This window comes from Mustela putorius, unplaced genomic scaffold, assembly GCF_011764305.1.
Source record: "Mustela putorius furo isolate JIRA1106 unplaced genomic scaffold, ASM1176430v1.1 tig00000196_pilon_pilon_pilon, whole genome shotgun sequence".
Taxonomy (NCBI): domain Eukaryota; kingdom Metazoa; phylum Chordata; class Mammalia; order Carnivora; family Mustelidae; genus Mustela; species Mustela putorius.
The window spans coordinates 11,918,210-11,938,251 of NW_025421310.1; the positions used below are offsets into that span (position 1 = coordinate 11,918,210).

The 20,042-nt window shown below is 49.0% G+C and overlaps 1 protein-coding gene and 1 pseudogene across 1 annotated transcript; one reads left to right on the forward strand and one right to left on the reverse strand.

Annotated features, from left to right (window-relative positions):
- The first annotated feature begins 9,352 nt into the window (after positions 1-9,352).
- On the forward strand, positions 9,353-12,033 carry LOC101683995 (binder of sperm protein homolog 2-like). The gene is made up of 3 exons (XM_045077466.1): positions 9,353-9,464; positions 9,703-9,850; positions 11,929-12,033. Exons 1-3 carry the CDS (start codon positions 9,356-9,358, stop codon positions 11,933-11,935), a joined length of 264 nt encoding a protein of 87 aa, XP_044933401.1. The 5' UTR covers positions 9,353-9,355; the 3' UTR covers positions 11,936-12,033.
- Positions 12,034-12,667: 634 nt separating this feature from the next.
- LOC106007312 lies at positions 12,668-13,179 on the reverse strand (annotated as a pseudogene).
- Between the last annotated feature and the right edge of the window lie 6,863 nt (positions 13,180-20,042).

Here is a 20,042-nt window from a genome sequence, read left to right on the forward strand (position 1 = left end):
CTCCCTGCTCTGCAGGGTATCTCCTTCTCCCTTTCCCTCTGCCCCTTTCATGCTTTCTCTCTTGCTCACTCTCTCTCAAATAAATAAATAAATAACAGGGTTTCTAAAACACTCACAGAGCTCTGAAGAAAGAGAAGGAAAGGGCGCCTGGGTGACTCAGTGGGTTAAGCCTCTGCCTTCGGCTCAGGTCATGATCTCAGGGTCCTGGGGTTGAGCCCCGCATTGGGCGCTCTGCTCAGCAGGGAGCCTGCTTCCCTCTCTCTCTCTGCCTGCCTCTCTGCCTACTTGTGATCTCTCTGTCAAATAAATAAATGATATTTTTTTAACTAAAAAAAAAAAAAAGAAGAAGAAGAAAGAGAAGGAAGAAGTCCTGCCCTGTGTCTTCTAGGAATGGTGTTTCTGCAGGACAGACACACGATGAGATCCCACAGGCCTGAGGTCCCACAGTGTTTGGGGAGCTGCAGAAATAGCAGGAAGGCTGCTTGGTTTGGGTGAGCAATGGGGAAAGTCCGAGGTCAGATGAAACAGGGGCTTTGGCATTTTCCCCTAAGTTTCATGGATGCCATGGGGGATACTCATCGCAGCAGCAGCACACCTTGCTGTAGCTACTATGTAGCGAGAATGGAGCGGGTGCAGAGCTGCCGAGCAGGGAGCCTGGTCAGGGAGCTGTGTGCTGTGCTGGGGGAATCATGGTGCTTGGATTAGAGAGAGAACATCAGCAGAAGTAGGATGTGGCTGGGTCCAGGAAACTCTCAGCTCCACGAGAGCTACCGATTAAAGGTAAGTTATCATTTGTTTGCCTATGGATATGACTCAACTTTTCTAGGAACTGATACAACTTTGCTTGTTACGTTGACTTTCAATTGATGCCCATCATCTCAGATTTTCCCATGGTTCAGACAAGCTGTAGCCAATGAGCTCATTTTGCACAGCTGAATCAGGCTGTTATGGGCTAAATTGTGGTTCCCAGCCCTGCAAATGTACACACAGATGCCCTAATTCCCAATGTGACTGAATCTGGGGGATAGAACCCATAGGGAGGTAATAAAGGTTAAAGTAAGGGGATAAATCTGGGACTTAAGCCAATAGGGCTTGTGTCCTTATGAGAAGAGACTCCAGAGATCTCTTTCTCTATATACAAGCACAGGGGAAGGGCCATTTACAAGCCACAAAGAGAGTCTTTACCCAGAAATCAAATCTTCCAGCACCTTGACCATGGACTTCTGGGCTCCAGAACTCTGAGAAAAGACATTTCTGTTGTCCAAACCACCCGGTCTGGAGTATGTTGTTACGGCAGCCCTTGCAAATTCATACATGGGGTTTCAGGAAGATGTATGCATCTTACCTACAATGACTCAACTCTCAAACACAACAGTGTCTGGAGAAGGGTAAAGGTCTATAGTGTACTCACTGTGGACTGGGTGGCTCTGAAACATGGTGGCTAACGTCCCCAACTACTAAGTGGGAAACCCAGAAGCTGAAAGTTAGTCTATGTGACATTAATGCCCATATATTTTCCACTGGGTCTAGAGCTGCCCTTACAAGGAGACCTGAGTCCAAACCCAGGGCCACTTTTGCAGAAGAGAAAGAGACCCATGTAATCCTCTCTCTGCTAGAATCATGGGTAATTTCTCTCCTGGGTCTCCCTGTGATTCACATAAAAACTCTAGACTCTAAGGTCACTTCTGCCCTTTGGTAGGTTTAGGACCTTAAGTGTTTGGGGGTTTTTTCCTTTCCTTTTTCTTTTTCTCATCTCAACTCTACAAGCATTGTTGGCTAGATACCACCTCTGATTCTGAAAAATATTTTATCACAGTTGGTTGAGTGCCTTGGGGCATAATGACGATTCAGTTGAGCAAGAAAGGAATAATGGGTCCCCTCTGATGACCATGACAGCCCTTCGAGAGGGTAGGGTGTTCTGGGTCCTGCTCAGAGTGTCCTGGACATGCCTTTAGGGAGTGGTTCCAGGTGAACCTCCAGAAGGTTCCTCACCAACACTGCACATACTTACCACCACCTCTGATGACCTCATGAAGATTCAGGAATATAACTTTCCATGATCTTTGGGAGAAGTGATCATTAGAACCTAGAGCATTTTTCTAAATTTACCCATGGGGCACCTGGGCAGCTCAATCGGTTGAGCGGCTGACTCAGTATCCACTCATGTTGTGATCCCAAGGTCCTGGGATCAAGACCTGCATCAGGTTCCACTCTCTATGAAGAGTCTACATCAGGATTCTCTCTCTCTCTCATAAATAAATCTTTTTTTTAAAGAAAAGAAACACTTTAAAAATAAATAAATAAAAATCAATAAAATTTGCCCCCCGAAAGGGAGAAATAAATCAAAGCCAAAGATGGTCTCTTCCCTGACAGCAGAAACTCCCGTATCTGCCACAAACATTAACTGATTTAAATAAGAGAACTGGTCTCACATTGCCACTGATTTTGTTTGTAGCATCCGAAACAGTCATGGTTAGGGACTGGGAACAATGGTGTGATGGAAAATGATTAACTCAAGAAAGAAAAAAGGAAAGGATGGAAGAAAGGAAGGAAGGAAGGAAGAGTGAGGAGGGAGGAGAACGGAGGGAGGGAGGAAGGGAAAGAAAAGGAAAGAAGAGAGGGAGGGAAAGAATATTCACTGGGTTCTCCAATGGCATGTATGTAGTCCCAACATTTCAGAGATCTGGAGTACAGGCTCAGAGAACAAAAAGAACTCTCCAGAGCCACTCAGCTGGTTGCCTGGAGTGAACCTGTGCTCTGCCACTTTGGCCTCAGTTTCCCCAGCTGTCAAGCCAGGGAAACTGGGACATGGAGCTGTGTGAGACTCCTCCCAGCCTGGGGCGGCGCTGTTGCTTCCCAGGACTACCTACCGGCTGACCTCTCTGGCTGCAGGAGAGGTCAGAGACTGTGTTCCGCTCCATCCCTTTTAGCAAAATAGCAAAAGGGGAAAAAGCAAACCCCACATGCTAGGTGGGGGACACGCAGCTTCTCCAGGCTTCGTGCCTTTATCAAAGTTTCTCCTGTTCCATTTTCTCATCTCTGTTTGGAAAAGGCAGATGTGGTTCTCACCAGTAGCCGGTCCCCCAGTGCTTACAAAGGGGCAGCAAGTGAGTGAAGTAACCATGGGAAGAACTTAGCTCAAACAGACGGACGCGCAAGGGTGAGGTGAGTGCCCTCCCTTCCCCACAGTCGGCCATGGTGATGCTTGTCTTGTTCCTCATCTTGGATTGCCCTAGGGGTCCACCAGGACACCCCCCGCCCCCTTTACCGGTACTCACCTTTCCATCCCTCGCCTCTCGTGCAAAGTGTGCCGGCCTCTTCCCCCAGATCCCTCCAGAGGGGGAGGGGGTGACTGGGAGAGGGGTCTAACGTGGGCCACGCCCACACGTGGGAACTGGGGAAGCATCTGTCCTTTATGTGGGGTCCCTGGGTGGCTCAGTCATTAAGCTTCTGGCTCTTGTTTTCGGCTCAGGTCAAGATCTCAGGGTCATGAGATCGATCCCTGCGCTAGGCTCCGGGCTCAGGCTCAGTGCTGAGTTGGTCTGAGATTCTCTCTCTCCCTCTGCTCCTCCCTTCCACTCCCGTGCCCTCGCTCCCTTGCTCTCGCTCTCTCTTTCCAAAGTAAACAGAAAAATAAAATCTTTAAAAAAAAGAAAAACAGTAATTAAGGGAATAAATGGTACAAAATGGATATGGAAAGATCAAGCAAGCTACGGAGCTGGAGCCGGAGTCCCCAAACTTAAGCATTGTGGCGCTGGGGGGATAGGGGAGGGGATGGGGGGGCGAAGGAGTTGCATTTCTGACTCGTGTGCAGGTGAGGAGGCTGGAACCGGTGCAGGGAGCCCACTCTCAGCACGTGCATTCTCAGGGGGATGTTGCTGATTCTTCTATGCACCCCCCACCCCGAGTTAGGGCGCTGAGAGCCTGCTGTGGAGTCAGTCCGGGTGCCCTGTGCCGGGAGAGCAGCTCCCGTGGGAGGGGCAGACGCCGAGAGTATAAACCAGAGGTGACACTGGCTCTGGGGCAGGCAGTCTACAGGTGCACGAAGGTGATGAGGAGTCCAGTGAGCTGGCTACCCCTGGCTGTCTGTGTGGGTGGGCTGAAAGCAGGTGGGTGAAGGAGGGAGCAGGGGTCACGCAGGAAGGGGAGACCCCCTGGGATGCAACGGTTGCGGTAAGCAGGGCAGGAACCGGATTCCACTGGGGTCTTTGACCTACAGCATTAACAGCTGGTGCAAAATAAAGGGTGAGGGGGCTCCGCTTGTATCAAGTGTCTGAGATTGTCAGACTCCCAGAAACACCGTGCGGAGGGGTGCACGCCAAGGCTGGGGAGAAGGGAGCCCGGGAGCTTGCTGTTCCGTGGGTGTAGGCTGAGGACCGTCTGCCCGCTGTTGGCAGGACTGTAATGCGGACTGAAACCTGTGTTAAGAAGGGAGATCTGCCGCAGAATGTTCTTACCACAACTTAAAAACAAAAATAAACAGAAATAAGAGAAAGAGGACACTTAACACGTGCTGCTTTGCAAAGTTCTCTTTCACGATCTCCCTTTTATCACTCAGTTGCTGTTTGAACCGTATAATTTGCCTCCCCAGAAAACAGATCAATTCAGTAGAGAGCAAGTGGTCTTTATCTCAGGTCGCCGTCGCCGGGGTAAGGATTAAAACCCTGGACGAGCCCTGCCCGCACCACGCCGGAGGGGTCTGCGTTGGTTCCCACTCCCACCACCCCCCACCCGGCCCAGCTCCGGAGCCGTGGAGACTGCGCATGCGCGGGGCACCCCGGGCTGCCCAAGCCCAGGGTGCTGGAATCTGCTCCAGGGTTTGGACTCTGGTTGAGAGATCTGGGGGGCTGGTTCAGAGAAGCCGGGGCTGACTCCGTTGAATGCTGCGGGGGAGCGGGGATTCTGTCTGGGTGTCGGCAAACCCTCCGGGAGGGGGAAGACAGACCAGCTCGAGGAGGAAGATTTGGTCAGTAGGTCAAGAAGCAGCAGCCACCCAGGGCACAGGCGTGGTTGGTAATCTGTGGCACAGGGAGCGGTGGAGGACCAGGGTTTCGGTGTCGGGCGTCGGGCGGCTGTGTTTTTCCCTTTCTCAAAACACAGGGGACACACTGTAGGTCCTCAGTCAGTATCTGTGGTCCTTAGTCAGCATCATTAGCTGGAGGCGGACCAGGAGGACCCGGTGGGAGGGGTCAAAACCATTTATCAAATGGTAAAAAGTAGTCATGTTTGGCCGGAGGCGCAGTGTGATAGTGACCTAAAGCACAGTGACAGATGATCTGTAAGGATCTGGTGGGGTTCCGCCATATCAGTAGATGGGAATGGCAAGGACCTTTTCTGGGGGAACCGGCGTCTGCAAGAAATAGCCCGTTCCTTGGAACCAGAAGACCGAGGTGGTCAGGAGCCCAGGCCGCACGCATTTTTGACTGTGGCCAATGTTTGGGTGAAAGTGTCTCTCTGCTCTTTCACGTGTAAAATGAGAAGGCTGTGGGGATTACAGACCGCAGGGATGAGACGTGGGCGAACATTAATGGTTCTGTGGCAAGCCGAGAGCACTGCGACAAACAAAGCAGAAACTTCAGCACCCATGGTTTTATGCTAAAAGTATCCTAACTCACCACCAGCATCCAGAGTGGGGGCTCAGCTTTGTGGCAGCTCCCAGCAGGGTTTCAGGGACAGAAACAACGCCCCCCAGAGGCAGGATCATTTTAAAGGCTCGGTTTCTGGAGCGCCTACCTATTCAGTTTTATGGCTTTGACAGTGATTTCCCTCTCTACACTTCCATTTGTGTACCTACAAAATGGATGTCATTGTCAATATGTAACCAAGAAATGTAATATATAATAATAATCCCAATCTTTCAGGGGCCGTGCAAGCAACCAGTGTTAAGTAGATAATTGGCATAAGGCACTAAATACGAAGGTGGACACCTAGAAAACTACCCCAGTGACTATTTATTTAACCATGCCTTCAAAATCGTTGATACGTTAGTTTCTTTCTGAAGAGCAGGGCTGCGATCACCTAACATTGGTGCCAGACAGCAACTCCTGAGTTAGAGTCTCATGTGAACCTACAAATGAGCATTGTTGTATCAGAGACAAAGTCAGGTTCATGGATTGCACAGGTAAGTCACTTGCCTGCACAGGTCATTTGCACTTGGCAATTCCAAGATGGCATCAATATCATGGTCAGAATACAGCCTCTGAAGTCAGACGTCTTGACTTTGGACCTGGTTCCTACCAGTTGGTGGTCATGTGACTCTCTCTGTTCCTATTTTCTCATCTGTAAACTTTCGGGGGAATGAGGAGGAAGAGAGAGCTCCAAATGAGAAGCTCTCCAAGGGCTTTTTTAGGTCAACTGAGGAGAACAGCTGGAACATGGCAACAGCGCAGCAGACATTAGTCAATGTTATTGGGTAACAAACCTTTGTATTTCTCTTCTAGTCTTTAGCAAGGTCTAACCTGGCTTTTATGGTCTAACCTTACTCCCCACAATGGACTCAGGGATGATACAAGAGCAAAATTTTCCAAGAAGTGAAACACTACAGAACAAAATCACCATTGAGGGCACACTGAGCAAACAGGTTGTTTTCCTGAAACGTTGACATGTGGGCAAAAGCTAGAACGTTTCCTCCAACCTTCAGACTTGTGGAATTTCAACCAATGATTGGGTGACACTAGACTTCCTCGAACTTACTCCAAGAAAGACCGTGGGGACAGTCAGAGCTCACACCTGAGTTAAGTTAAGGGGCTTTCTTGGATGGATGTGAGACATCTCCTCAGTTGACCTAAAACAACCCTCGGAGAGTGGCTACATGTACTTCAAGGTATTTTAATAGTCAGTAGTCGGGCACCTGTTTGACCCAGTGGGTTAAGCAGCTCAGGTCATGATCCTAGAGTCCAGGATCCAGTCCCAAATTAGGTTCCCCACTCGGCAGGGGGTCTGCTTCTCCCTCTGACCTTCCCCACTCTCTTAGTCTCTCTGAAATAAATCATAATAATAACAATAATATAAAAAATAAAATCTCTAATAGTCATTAGTCTAGGAATGGAGTATTTTAGGAGCTGGGTCTAAATTTTATTCATTTCTTTTCACTTTCAGAATTGATTACCCATTTGCACCCGCCGGTTCTAGGTAAGAAGACATCTCTTCATTTGTTAGTGTCTCAAATGTTAGCCTCACCCACAAAACAATGTCATGATCTTGGAGATCCTTGTACTTCCCACCATTTTGCTCTTCTGTTATTCTTCCAGCTGTAAAGGTCCTCCCTGGTCATGACAGCCAAATCCCAGATTGATAAAATTCACCCATTTTAAGTGTACCATTCAATGATTTTTTAGTAAATCTACAGAGGTATATAAACATCACCACAATCCAGTTCTAGAACATGTTCGTCACCCCCAAGAAGACCTCTCGTATCCATTTGCCGTCACCTGCCTCCAAATTCCCATCCCCAGGCACAGGCAACCACCAGTCTCCTTCCCGTCTCTAGAGATTGGTCATTTGTGGACATTTCATATAAATGGAAGCCTACATGTGATCTTCTGCATCTGCTTTTTAAGTTAGAAAGTGAGTCATGGAACTCTTAACTGCTCACGTTAGCTAACGTTGTCTCAGGGTCTCAGTTTTTGAAAGAAGTGGCCCATTTCCACCTGTGCATGACTGGTACTCAATTTTAACCTACACACATGAAATTGGGGGTTTGGGGAGAGAAATGCAGAGGTGGGAACACTTTGTGGGGTAGTCAAGCCAGGGAAAGGGACATTTGAGTCAGAAAAAATTGGTTGGTTTCTTAATTGCTTCAGTGACCAATTACTTGTTTGAGGGTTGAACTAACGTATCCTCTTGGCTTTTGAGTCAGAAGGAAGCTGTTTTCAGAGCAGTTGGCAGGCAGCAGCGTCTCTGGGTGTAGGGATCGCATGCTGAGGACCAAAGCTGACCTTTGCAGGAGTTTCATGACAATACCCAGTTCACAGGACTGATGTGGGGATATCATCGCGTGCATTATTGCTTGTAAACTATGTCCAATCCGTCTAGCAGAGAGTAAGCTATATTCTGTAACTACATAATAATAACTAAATAATCATAAGCATAACAATTACTAATGGTATACAAATTGTTAAATGATTTAAATATTAAATGATAAATTTCACAATGACAAATAACATGGTTAAATATTAACATAATAAAGGTGCTAATATAATTGTTAATAAATAACATATTATTAAATAGTAAATCTAAATAACATATAGCAATATAAGTAACATATAGCAATATATAATATATATTATAACATATATATAATATATATAATGAAAATATAAATAACATATAGCAAATATAAACAACATATAGCAATAAATTAATCTGGGTCAAAATTACTTCAGGCTTATGAAGGGTCAACCAATATTTATTCATTAAGTCTCTATCATGTGCCAGTCCCTATCAGTTGATATCGGGTCTAGCTTTGGATAAGATACATGGGGTCATTTCTGACAAATGAGAAAGACTCTGAACAAGTCATTATGCATTAAATAATTAAAAGGAATGGGAACCTGTATGAGAGTGCAATACAAGTGGATCTAGCGCAGTCTGGATTTTCCAGAAGGTTCCATGGAGATTCACATCTAGGCTGAACCTAAGAAGAGGGTTAAACAGGCAAAGGGTGTGTGGTTTTCCTGCCAAGCAGAGAAAGTCTTCGGTAAATCCCCAAGGCAAGAAAGATGGCGGCACCCTCAGGACACCTAACAAGGGGTGAGCAGAGAGAACACAGGAAGGAAAGTCCAAGGTGAGGCTTCAAGTCCAAGAGCGAGCAGAGTATTGTGAGCCATTTCAATGCTGCTTCTGATTCTAAGAGCCGTTTGGTGTTAATAGGTTGTTAATTGGCTGGTCTTTGCGAATGGACTTTCTCTCCGCAGTGTGGAGATGGATGGAACAAATAGGTTGGAAGCTTCCAGAAATAAGTTATTGTCATGGTCAAGGCAAGATGCAACGCTACGGTAGTGATGAAAGTGCAGAGAGAAGTAGATAGCTTCGCGAGATACGTGGGAGCCAATTCTGGCAAGCTAACAGTTTTACTTTTCTGAGAGAGAGGGAGAAAGGAGACTATGAGAAAGACTCCAGAATTTCGGCTTAGGAAATGAAGTGTGGGTCCTCTGCTCATGGGTATTTTGTGCCACGCACAGGGAAGACAAGTAGGAGAGACCAGCCCCATGCAGACACAGGGCAGCGGGTGGGCGAGTGTAGTGCGGATCGTTGGGATGGACGTTAGAAAGTCAGTTCCCCTTGCAAGCTTGCCCCACACCGGCATGTTTCTTTTCTTCCAGAGTTTGTTAACAGTACGTGTGTCTTTCCATTTATGTATGGCGACTCCATGTACTACAACTGCATCTCCCTCCACAGCGATTATGACTGGTGCTCACTCGACAAGAAATTCCAAGGCAGATGGCGGTACTGCACGGGGAAAGGTGAGCGTCGCTATGACGGGCTGTCTTGGATGCCAGGGATCCAAGATTCGACTGATAGGAGCTGACTGTGTGATTTTGATGTTGGGTAAACCCGAGTCCGAATGACTGTTCTCTTGTGTTGACCACTTTGAAAAGAGCTGGGTGTGGGAGACAAAGCACGGGTTTTGAGTTTAGTGATGGTTGATCCCAAAATTTGCCATGTTCATACTTCCGCTTCTGCTCCTTCCTTTCTCTGCAGATCCCCCCAAGTGTGCCTTCCCCTTCCTCTACAGAAAAAAGCTCTTTTATGAATGCACCAAGAATGGCTATGTTTTGAATCGGAGTTGGTGCTCATTGACAAAAAATTATAACCAAGATGGGAAATGGAAGCAGTGCTCTCCTTTTGGGTGAGTTGGCTGGTTAAGAAGGCTGTGTGTGTGTGTGTGTGTGTGTGTGTGTGTGTGTGTGTTGTGTTGGGGGGAATCTCTTAAAGTGGGGAACTTTCTAGGTTAATGAAAAGGGAAGGTTGAGGTTTACATTACCCAGTAATGGATGAGATTGGGGCTCAGCAAACATTTCCAGTAAAAGGCCCATTCATAAGTATTTTAGACTTCGCAGGTTTTATGGTCTCTCACATACTCAACTCTACCCAGTAGCACAAAAGTAGCCACAGGCAATAAAAAACAAATGAACGTGGCTGTTCCAATAAAACTTTATTTATAGACCCTGAAATTTGAATCTCATATAATTTTCAGGGGTCGCAAAGTTTCAATCACCTTTTGACTTCCATTTTTAGCTAAAAATAAGAAAACCAATAGCTCATGGGTCATAAAAACAGACAGTCCGTTGAATTTGGCCTCTGGGCTCTAGCTTGCTGGTCCCTGGATTGAGCAACCTGTCCTTGACCCTGTGAGGACAAAAAAATGAGGCTAGTTTCCATTAAAAAGAAAACACGAGGAGAAGAGCCTGGTCGACAGACCACAGAGAGCTCACTCATCTCCATGCTCTTAAATTACAGTGAGGATTTTTACTGAGTGTAAAAGAGTGTCTTAGTCAACCTTCACGATGACCTCAGGGAGTGATTACAGACATGTGTTTATGCCCACAGAGAAATGAGGAAACAAGGCTCAAAGGAATAGATTATACCCAAACTCAGTGTTAAATCCCATCATCTTTTTTTTTTATATAGTTTATTTATTTATTTGACAGACAGAGATCACAAGTAGTCAGAGAGGCAGGCAGAGAGAGAGAAGGAAGCAGGCTCCCCACTGAGCAGAGAGCCCGACGCGGGACTCGATCCCAGGACCCTGAGATCACGACCTGAGCCGAAGGCAGCGGCTTAACCCACTGAGCCACCCAGGCGCCCCTAAATCCCATCATCTTAATGAGGCTTTGTGCAAGCCACTTACTAGCTGTTCCCATTAAATGAGCCCCTACGATAGGCTCAGTTATGAACTTTCCACTCATTACCTCTCTCCCCACCAAAATTGCCTTTTTATGGATCTGGAAACAGACATCGAGAATATGCCCATCGAGATCATGACCTGAGCTGAAGGCTTAACCAACTGAGCCACCCAAGCACCCTGACTTTTATTTTTTAAATTCCGATTTTGATTTACACAAGTGATGCATGAACTCTTGCTCACTTCAACATTGAGGCAGCACGTGAATATGGGTAAAACGTTACCCCTTCCCTGTCCCACTCACATCCCTCTGTTTCCTACTCTCTTCCATGGCAGAAAATCCAACCAACCGCTCAGGACATGCTCTTCTGGGTTTATTCTAGGCATTTACACAAAGGTAACAATTTCAAGGTCCTTTAAAACATGAATGAGTAATACTGTTTCTTTTGTTCTGTGACTTGATACTTGATCTTCATTTAAATATACACATTATGGTGATTTTTCCACCTGAATTCATAAAACTACCTCCCTTTTCTTCATGCTTTCACCAAATTTCAAAATACAGATATACTATTCTATGAGAGTATAACTTGTTTGTCTTCAATGGTTACCTTCCACATTGCTTTTTAAGTGAGTGTGCGAGGGTTGGCTTTTTAAAAGTTATTAGTAGACTAACTGAGCAGAATCACAAGGTCAAAGGGTATGTACATCTCGAGGGTCTGTGTTACATTTGGGGTTATTCCAATTTATCCTCTGTCAACATTACAGGACTGCCTGTTTTTAACTTTCTTACCACTGAAAATAACCAATTTAGTGAATCTGTTCAAATAAAACTGTGATTTGTGTTAAATAATCAAGAAACTAAAATGATCAATAGTGGCATACTGAACTTCGAAGGGAGAGAGAAAGTCTTAAGCGTTCCTATGGCCACTGATTTACAACACATCTCTCTTTCTCCTGTTCTACTTATTCATGCTAGTTAGTTCTGGGTAGACCAGATCTCCCATCAGAGAGGCACCTGATCATTCTGTCTTGAAGGGTGATAAACTGATACTATCCAAACCTCTGTTTTTCTTCCACAGTCTCTAAATGAGTCTTGGTGTCCTTGAGGAGACAGAAGTTATAGGACTCATCAGCTGCCTCTCAGAATATATCATTTCCCTGATTATTATGACAATAAATATTTGGTGTCTCTAACCTGTGGATGACTCCTTTTGTTGAAAAAAAAATAAGCCATGAATAGTGTTCAGTGGTGATCAGTACACTACTGACCGTGGTGGGGTGGTGAGCCAGGGGGACATTTGTGGGGAAGAGCTTGCCTTCAGATCCAAATCCTGCTGAATGGCTAACTGTATGATCTTTGGTAAGTGAAGTAAGTTCTCAGAGACTCAAGCTTCTGCTCATGGACTTTTTGAAGTATAATATACACTTTGAATTTTTTTTTGAGGCAAAATTTATGACATAGAATTGCCCATTGTAATGTGAACAATTTAATGGGACTTAACTTCATCGAGATGTTGCACAAACAACACCTCTACTGAGATCCAAAACATTTTCACCACCCCAGAAGGAAACCCCGTACCCATGAAGCAGACAGTCCCCCTCGCCTCTCCTCCAGCCCTCAGCCACCACTCGTCTTCTTCTGCTGTCACTATGGATTGACCCATTCTGGATGTTTTATATAAGTGGAATCATCCAATACGTGACTTTTTGTGTCCGGCTTCTTTCTCTTAGAATAATGTGGTTTTTGGGGTTTGTATTTTTTGAAGTGAACATAACTTCAAGGTTTTATTGTCTTCATAATATAACAAAATATGAAACTTAGAACTGGATCACTCGGCCCTTCTTCTTCTTATCTCCTCCCAGTTCAAAATGTTTGCATCTCTTAGTAGCCAGCGTTCTCTTAAATCTGCAATTGGGCTCAACACATTCAAACCTCAGCACAATATTCTTTTTTTTTTTTTTTAATTTATTTGACAGACAAAGATCACAAGTAGGCAGAGAGAAGAAGGAAAGCAGGCTCCTCTGTGGAGCAGGGAGCCCGATGCGGGGCTCGATCCCAGGACCCTGGGATCATGACCTGAGCCGAAAGCAGAGGCTTTAACCCACTGAGCCACCCAGGCGCCCCTCAGCACAATATTCTTTATAGAGTTAGCCTTTTTCCGGAAAATCAGCTTAGTCTGCCCACCATAGCCACTCTGCTTCCTGTCATAATGTCACTTTCCCTGGGCATAAAGAGAATCTTTGCCTTTCTTGTACTGTGTCACTTTGTGGGGTTAATGCTTGTCACACTTCTTGCAGAAAAGTCCAGCGGGTTTAGGAACATTTACCATGTTTGCGAGAGGGCTATCAGCACCGAAAGCTGGAAGAACATTTCTGAAGCTCGTCCATTTTGTCGCACACATATCCATAGTTCACTTCCTTTTTTATGGCCAAGTAATATTCCATTTTATGGCTATACCACATTTGATTTATCCACTAATATGTATATTTTATAAAGCACATAGGTGATGTGTGTAGAGGCAGGTGAATTTTCACAAACTAAATGCTTCACGTAACTGACAGTTACTAAGAAACAGGTCATTTCTGGGGCTCTTGGTGGCTCAGTCGGTTAAGTGTCTACCTTCATCTCAGGTCGTCATCCTGGGGGGGCCTGGGATCAAGCCCCAGGTCAAGCCCCTTGCTCAGTGGGGTGTCTGCTTCTCCCTCTACCCCTCCTTCCCACTTGTGATCTCTCATGCTCTCTCTCAAATAAATAAAATATTTTTAAAAAATGAAACCATATTGAGACACTGGGTGAGTGTTGTAAGTATAAGACGAGGCGGCGTATAAACAACAGAACAACAGCAGTTTATTTTTCATGGTGCAGGAGGCTGGAGGTCTGAGATCAGGGCGCCAGCATGATCCCGTGAGAGCCCTCTAGCGGGGACAGGGGTGGGGGGATGGGCAGACTTCTGCTTGTCTCTGAACAGGGTAGAAGAGGGGGAGCTAGCTTTCTGGGACCTCCCTTGTAAGAGCCCACTCATTATCAATCCATTCGCCCTCCTGAACTAATCAGCTCCCAAAAGCCCCCCACCTCCTAATACCATCACTGGGGGCATTAGGGTTTCTAGATAAGAATTTGAAAGGGGGGGCGCCTGGGTGGCTCAGTGGGTTAAAGCCTCTGCCTTCGGCTCAGGTCATGATCCCGGGGTCCTGGGATAGAGCCCTGCATCAGGCTCCCTGCTAAGCAGAGAGCCCGCTTCCCCCTCTCTCTCTGCCTGCCTCTCTGACTACTTGTGATCTCTCTCTGTCAAATAAATAAATAAAATCTTAAAAAAAAAAAAAAAAGAATTCGAAAGGGGCACAAACTTCAAGCCCTAGCACTAGCAGAAATGCAAAATCGTAAGCCACTCTGGAAAGCAGGCAGCCTCTCAGCAAGTGCTATGCTCTCCATAAGTTCAATGTCACATTCTATGTCCCGCTCACTTGACTTGCGGTCATTACGCTCCTGATATTTGAGCTCCTGTAACACTATTTCATTGCACAAATGCCCCCAAACTTAGTTTATCCTTTTCATTCCTGATAGGTATTTGGGAAGCTGCTCGCTTGGGTTTATAATCCTTAATGCACCTTCGACTGTATCTGTCTGTACATGTCTTGGAGCACGTTTCTTTCGGATACACACCAAGGACTGGGATTGCCTGATCCTAAAATGCGTGAACATTGCAATTTGGTGACTTCGGGTCACTGCTTTCCAAGGAGATTGCTCCGATTTAAATTCGAACCAGCCACGGTTCCAAAATCCTTGCCAAATTAGTATTTTCTAGCTTTTTGGCTTTAAATTATAGGAATGGAAGCAAATATTATGTTACCTCTGTCTTTTTCCTGTTTTCCTCCCAGGAAAAAACGCAGAGCCCTCTCCCATCCTGCCCAAGGTCCTGGCTCAGAGGCGGCGGTGTGTGGGTGCCCCCTGGTGGCCTCAAGACATCACAACAGGCTTCTCTGTCCCCTCAAAGGAGGCCCTGAAGGAACCCCATCTTTTTTTATTTAAGATTTTTTATTTATTTATTCATCAGAGAGAGAGAGAGAGAGCACACAAGTAGGCAGAGGCAAAGAGAGAAGCAGGCCTCCCACTGAGCAAGGATCCCCCCCCCCACCAAAGTGGGACTCAATCCCAGGACCCCAGGATCATGACCTGAGCCAAAGGCAGTGGCTTAACCACTGGGCCACTCAGGTGTCCCATGAAGGAACCCCACCTTTGATCTGACCTGTGTCTCCAGGCACATTGTTTACCGTGACAACAATATTAAAGCTATACTAGTTTAGAGGTATTTCCTGTTAGGCACTTATCTAGAGGAATTTTAGGTAAAGACTAAAAAAATGGGGGGGCTTTAATTTTTTACAAACAAAATCATTGGTGGATACTGTGTTCGCTTACTATAAAAACAACTACCCTTAAAAACCTTTCTTTTTTGTGGCACTTGACTTTTTTTAGATGGATTTTAGCAAAAAGGGTAATGTAGTGTTCCATGATTCATTATGTATAACACCCAGTGCTCCCTGCAATCCGTGCCCTCCTTAATACCCACCACCGGGGTCACCCCTCCCCTCAGAAACCCTCAGTTGGTTTCTTGGAGTCCACAGTCTCTCATGTTTCATCTCCCCCTCCGATCTCCACCCCTTCACTTTTCCTTTCCTTCTCCTAATGTCCTCCATGCTATTCCTCATGCTCCACAAGTTAGTGAAACCATATGATAATTGACTTTCTCAGCTTGACTTACTTCACTCAGCACAATCCCCTCCAGTCCTGTCCATGTTGATGCAAAAGTTGTATATTCATCCTTTCTGATGGCTGAAGAATATTCCATTGTGTATATGGACCACGTCTTCTTCATCCATTCATCTGTAGAAGGGCATCTTGGCTCCTTCCACAGTTTGGCTATTGTGGACCTTGCTGCTATGAACACTGGGGTGCACAGTAGAGTCTTACCTCTACCCACTGATGCCATGGATGCCAGCAGACCTTGCACCAAGAGGGAGCCCTCTGGATCATAGGGGTCACCATGGGTCCCTCCAGATCAACAATGTTGGCTAGCCATGTGATTGAGTGATCCACGTACCATTGTATTTATTTATTTATTTATTTATTTATTTATTTATTTAGGTTGGAAAACAATAATTCTTGCTCTGGTTGCTGCTTTGAGGGATACAGATATAAGGGAGTCCCAAGACCTGCCTTTAAGAATTTACCACTCCCTCCCCTCCTTCCTGAGCTGAGCAGAAGGTCCAGATGCTTCCCCTCTGGGATGGTCCCGATGCAGCCCAGGAAAGTTTCCTGGGGGATAACAAAGTTTCTTGGATTCAGAGGGGGCAGGGGGCCTGGGGCTGTTTAGGTAAAAGGTGAAATGTAATTAGAAAGGTGAGTAGGGAGGGATCTGTGCTATTTAATCTGCTCAGGTCCTGTGCAGCTGGTCAAGGCAAAAGAGAACTGTCTCCACTGTTAGAAAATCCGTCGATTTGCCATTCCATGGTTTGCCATTCCTGGCGGTTCCCAGGGTCAGCAGCCTCCCTCCCTCTGACCAGGGTGTGAGTCTGAAGCTCATCTGACCCCTCACCTTGCTCCCCCCCCCCCCGCCGTCCCCCAGAAGGCTTCAGGGATGTTCCTGATCTCAGCTCCCTCGCCTGGGATAGATGCAAAATTAGGTATCTCCCAGGGACAACTGGGGTGGGGTTTGGGCGGTTTGTGTGTACATTTAGTAGGGTCTGTCAGATAAGGACCAGCTTTCGGTACTTCCCAGCAGTGTCTCCACATTCGAACCATACACACACACACACACACACACACACTCTCTCTCTCTCTTCTACTCCAACCCTGACACACACACTTCTCCCCTTCCCCCTTCCCCCTCCACAGACATGGTCACATGAGTGTCCCTCCCCCAAATCTGATCTAATTCTCTCTCTGCTCTGCTGAGGCCCTCCCGGCTTAAGAGGATTGGAGTATTTGCTAAATGGGACCGGGACAGGGTTAGAGAAACAGCTGTGGGGAGACCCAGGGGCCAAGATGGCCATGGCGGGGGGGGGGCAGTAGAATTTGGGGAGGGAGGAGACAAAGAAGCCGAGAGAAGGGGTGAGGGGTTCTCCTGGAGTGTTGGGGGGGGGGGTGGATGAGAAGGTCAAAGAAGGGCATAAGTCTAGCTGACTCTGCAGTAGAAAAAGCGTTTCCAAGAGGACCATGAGCTCTATTAATTTTCAAAGTATCAATCCCTCAAACAAGATCCAGATTAAGTCATTAGAATTAAAAGCTGCAAACCAGGTTCCTGGATACATAGTAAATATATCAGCCGAACCCTCTATATAAGACAAACAGATCAGAAAAATAAAATATTCAATTGTCATCTAAAAAGTCAGGCATAAGAGATAAAACACTGCAACTATACCTCCAGAAAGACATCTGTAAGACCTCTGCAGATAAATAGGAACATCTGGTGGAGAGTCTTTGTAAACAACCAAATGAAGGAATAAATACTATCCATTGATCGGAGCGCTGGTATGGTAAGGATTCAGTTCATCCCCAGACCACTGACGGATGTCATGCAATTTTGATTAAATTCCCCCACAAGGCTGCTTGAGGACTTTAGTAAGATCTCAGAGCATCTCTGAAGCAGAGGTCCCGTGGGATACCTGGGAGCCAGGAGAAATGCCCACAGGGGCCCCTGAGTACCAGTGGGGACACACAACAGCATGACCTGTGGGGACCACAGTGGACACAATATCCCATCTCAGCGGGTGGCATGGGGGGGGTCCCACTGAGAAGGAGTAATCTGGGGTGCAGCCTGACCCGCCACCGCTGTCCCCGCCCACGTGGAGGTGATGCATGAAGCCGAAGCCGAAGGACCCCCTAGTCCCCTCTGACCCCGTGGGAACTGCAGGACTCCGTGGGGACAGATTGGCCTATGTATCCAGTAACAGCATCTGAGTCACTTGTCCTCTGGGAGGTGGGGAGGCGGGCGTGGGAGGTGTCCTCTCCCTCTTGGGATCTGGACATCAAAGGGAAAGAGAGAGGGTTCCTCCAAGGGGTCTTGGGTAAGAGGGGCGCTGTGAAATCAGGGGCCAGGACGGGGTCTAGAGAAAAGTCTGAGGCGAAGGGGTTCTGAGGCCTGGCTGGGTCCAGGGCTGGGACAGGGGTGTGGGTAGAGGGGACACGCCTCGGGGAGCCCCGCTCTGGGTCCCGCTGGGCAGGCGGAAGCTAGAGCCAGGAGACCCGCGTGGGCTGTGCCCAGCCACACTGGAGACGCCTGGGATCCCTGGGAACGCGAGGCAAGCAGGGCCCGGGGCCCGGGTGGGAACAGGGAAGGGGACAGGGACGGATGCGGGGACTCTATGGCCCCTCAGTGCAGCAGGGGGTCCCAGCCTCACCCTTTGGGCAGTCGCTGAAGCCTGGGAGCTTGGCCCACCTGGAGGCAGGGACAGAGGGGACAAGGAGAAGGTGTGAAAAAGGGCTTGGCTCTGGCCAGGGGTGGGGTTGCTCCGGAGAAAAAATCAGGCCTCACACTGCTCCCTATGGCCCCAAGTCCAATTTGAGGCCCCTGGGATGTGGAGTGCAGGAAGCTACAGGGTCAAGTGCAGGGGGCAGCAGGGGCAGGGCATGGGCACCCCGCACCCCTGGGGCAGGGCTTCACCGAGGCCCTGAACGCTGGTGCCTAGAGGCCCAGCCCCGCGGCTTCAGTCCAGGCGGGATCACGTTGGCGGGTTTGGACAGCACAGGGGCTTGGCTGAACTTGGGGTCCGGTCCGGCTTCTACACGGGGGCCCCTTGTTAGCCGCGTGAGCCTCTGGCCTCAGTCTGCTCGGCGGGCGCGGGGGAAGGCCCAGCCCCCACGAAGTGCCACCTTCCCAGTAGATCTCGTGATCACTGAGGACCCGGGGGCGCGGGGGTCCTACCCGAATTTGCTGTTCGTCCAGGTGGAGCCTGGCGGCCAGGGCGAGGCGCTCCTGGTGGCTGGGGTAGCGGTTCCTCGCGAAATGTTTCCTCAGCTCCCGCAGCTGCGCCTTGAGGTACACCGTGCGCTTCTTCCGGGGCCTCGGGAGCCTTTGGGGTGCTGGGGGCCCTGAGCAAAGGACCCAGGGTCAGACAAGCCCCGGGTCTGAGCCCCCAGCCCGCCGCCGCCCCTCCCCCGCCGCCGCCTGGGCCAAGCCGGGTGAGCAGGTGGGAGGCTCCGGCCCCGGGGTGGGAGCACAGCTGCGGGTGGGCGGCGGCGCGTGGCCCAGACGCCCTGCGGGCTCGGGCCCAGGCTCTCCCGCTGCCGGCCTAAGTCCCTGCGCGTGTCGGGGCCTCGGTGTCCCCGTCCTTGAAACGGGCCGATTACAGGTCCTGTCTTGTGATTCCCGGGCCCGCAGCCACGGAAGGCGGGCAGGGTGGGCGTCCCAGGCTCAGGCGGGCTCCCACTCCCACCTGCCCCCCAGCTCCTCCCTCGAAGGGCCAGAGCCTCGCTCACACTTGTGAGGGGGCGACTGCGCCCTCTGCTCAGCCCACCCCCAAGAACTTAAGCCCAGCCCCAGCCCCACAGAAGTCCCCACAGCACAGTGTGGGACCCCCTTCCCGGACGGGGGTCCCTCCCCAGCCTCCGCCCCAGCTCTGGCCCCTCAGGCCCAGGCGCACCTGCGGGAGGGCTTGGGGCCATCATCCTCCGCTCTCCTCGCTCCCCGGAGGCCTGTGTGCGAGGTTCTGCCCCCAGGACCCGGGGCTTAAATCCCACCGGCCAGCGGTGCCCACCCACACCCCTCCTGAGGGGCCCGGAGCTCTCCCTTACTCAGCCCCCTCGGCCCCGCCCCTGCCGGACTCGCAGGGAGCGAGGGATCCTTTCCACCCTGTGGGTGGGGGCGGGGCTGGGGGCTGGGACCTCCGAGAACCCCCCGCCTGGGTCCCACCCTCGGGGGCTCTCGCCCAGGGGAACCCCACGTTGCCCATCATGTGGGGTCCCCGTCGCAGGAAAGGGCCCCTCCAGCCAGCGCCCCGGGGTCATCCCATCCCTGCCCAGTCCTGGGAGCCCCAGTCACCGGCTTCCCTGTCCAGTCTCCATCCTGTCCTGCCTGCTTGGTCCAGCAGCCTCTCTGCTTGCCCCCCAACACCACTCTCGCCTTCTGTTTCCTTCTCTAAATGGCCCCCTCTAAGAGTCCTGAACAGAGAGGAGCGCAAAAACACGCTGGCCCCC

Bases quoted from the DNA above. Each gene is read 5' to 3' on its own strand.
- LOC101683995 (XM_045077466.1), top strand. From the start codon at position 9,356: ATGTATGGCGACTCCATGTACTACAACTGCATCTCCCTCCACAGCGAT. The intron at 9,465-9,702 runs GTGAGCGTCGCT...CTTTCTCTGCAG, and splicing joins GCGGTACTGCACGGGGAAAG to ATCCCCCCAAGTGTGCCTTC.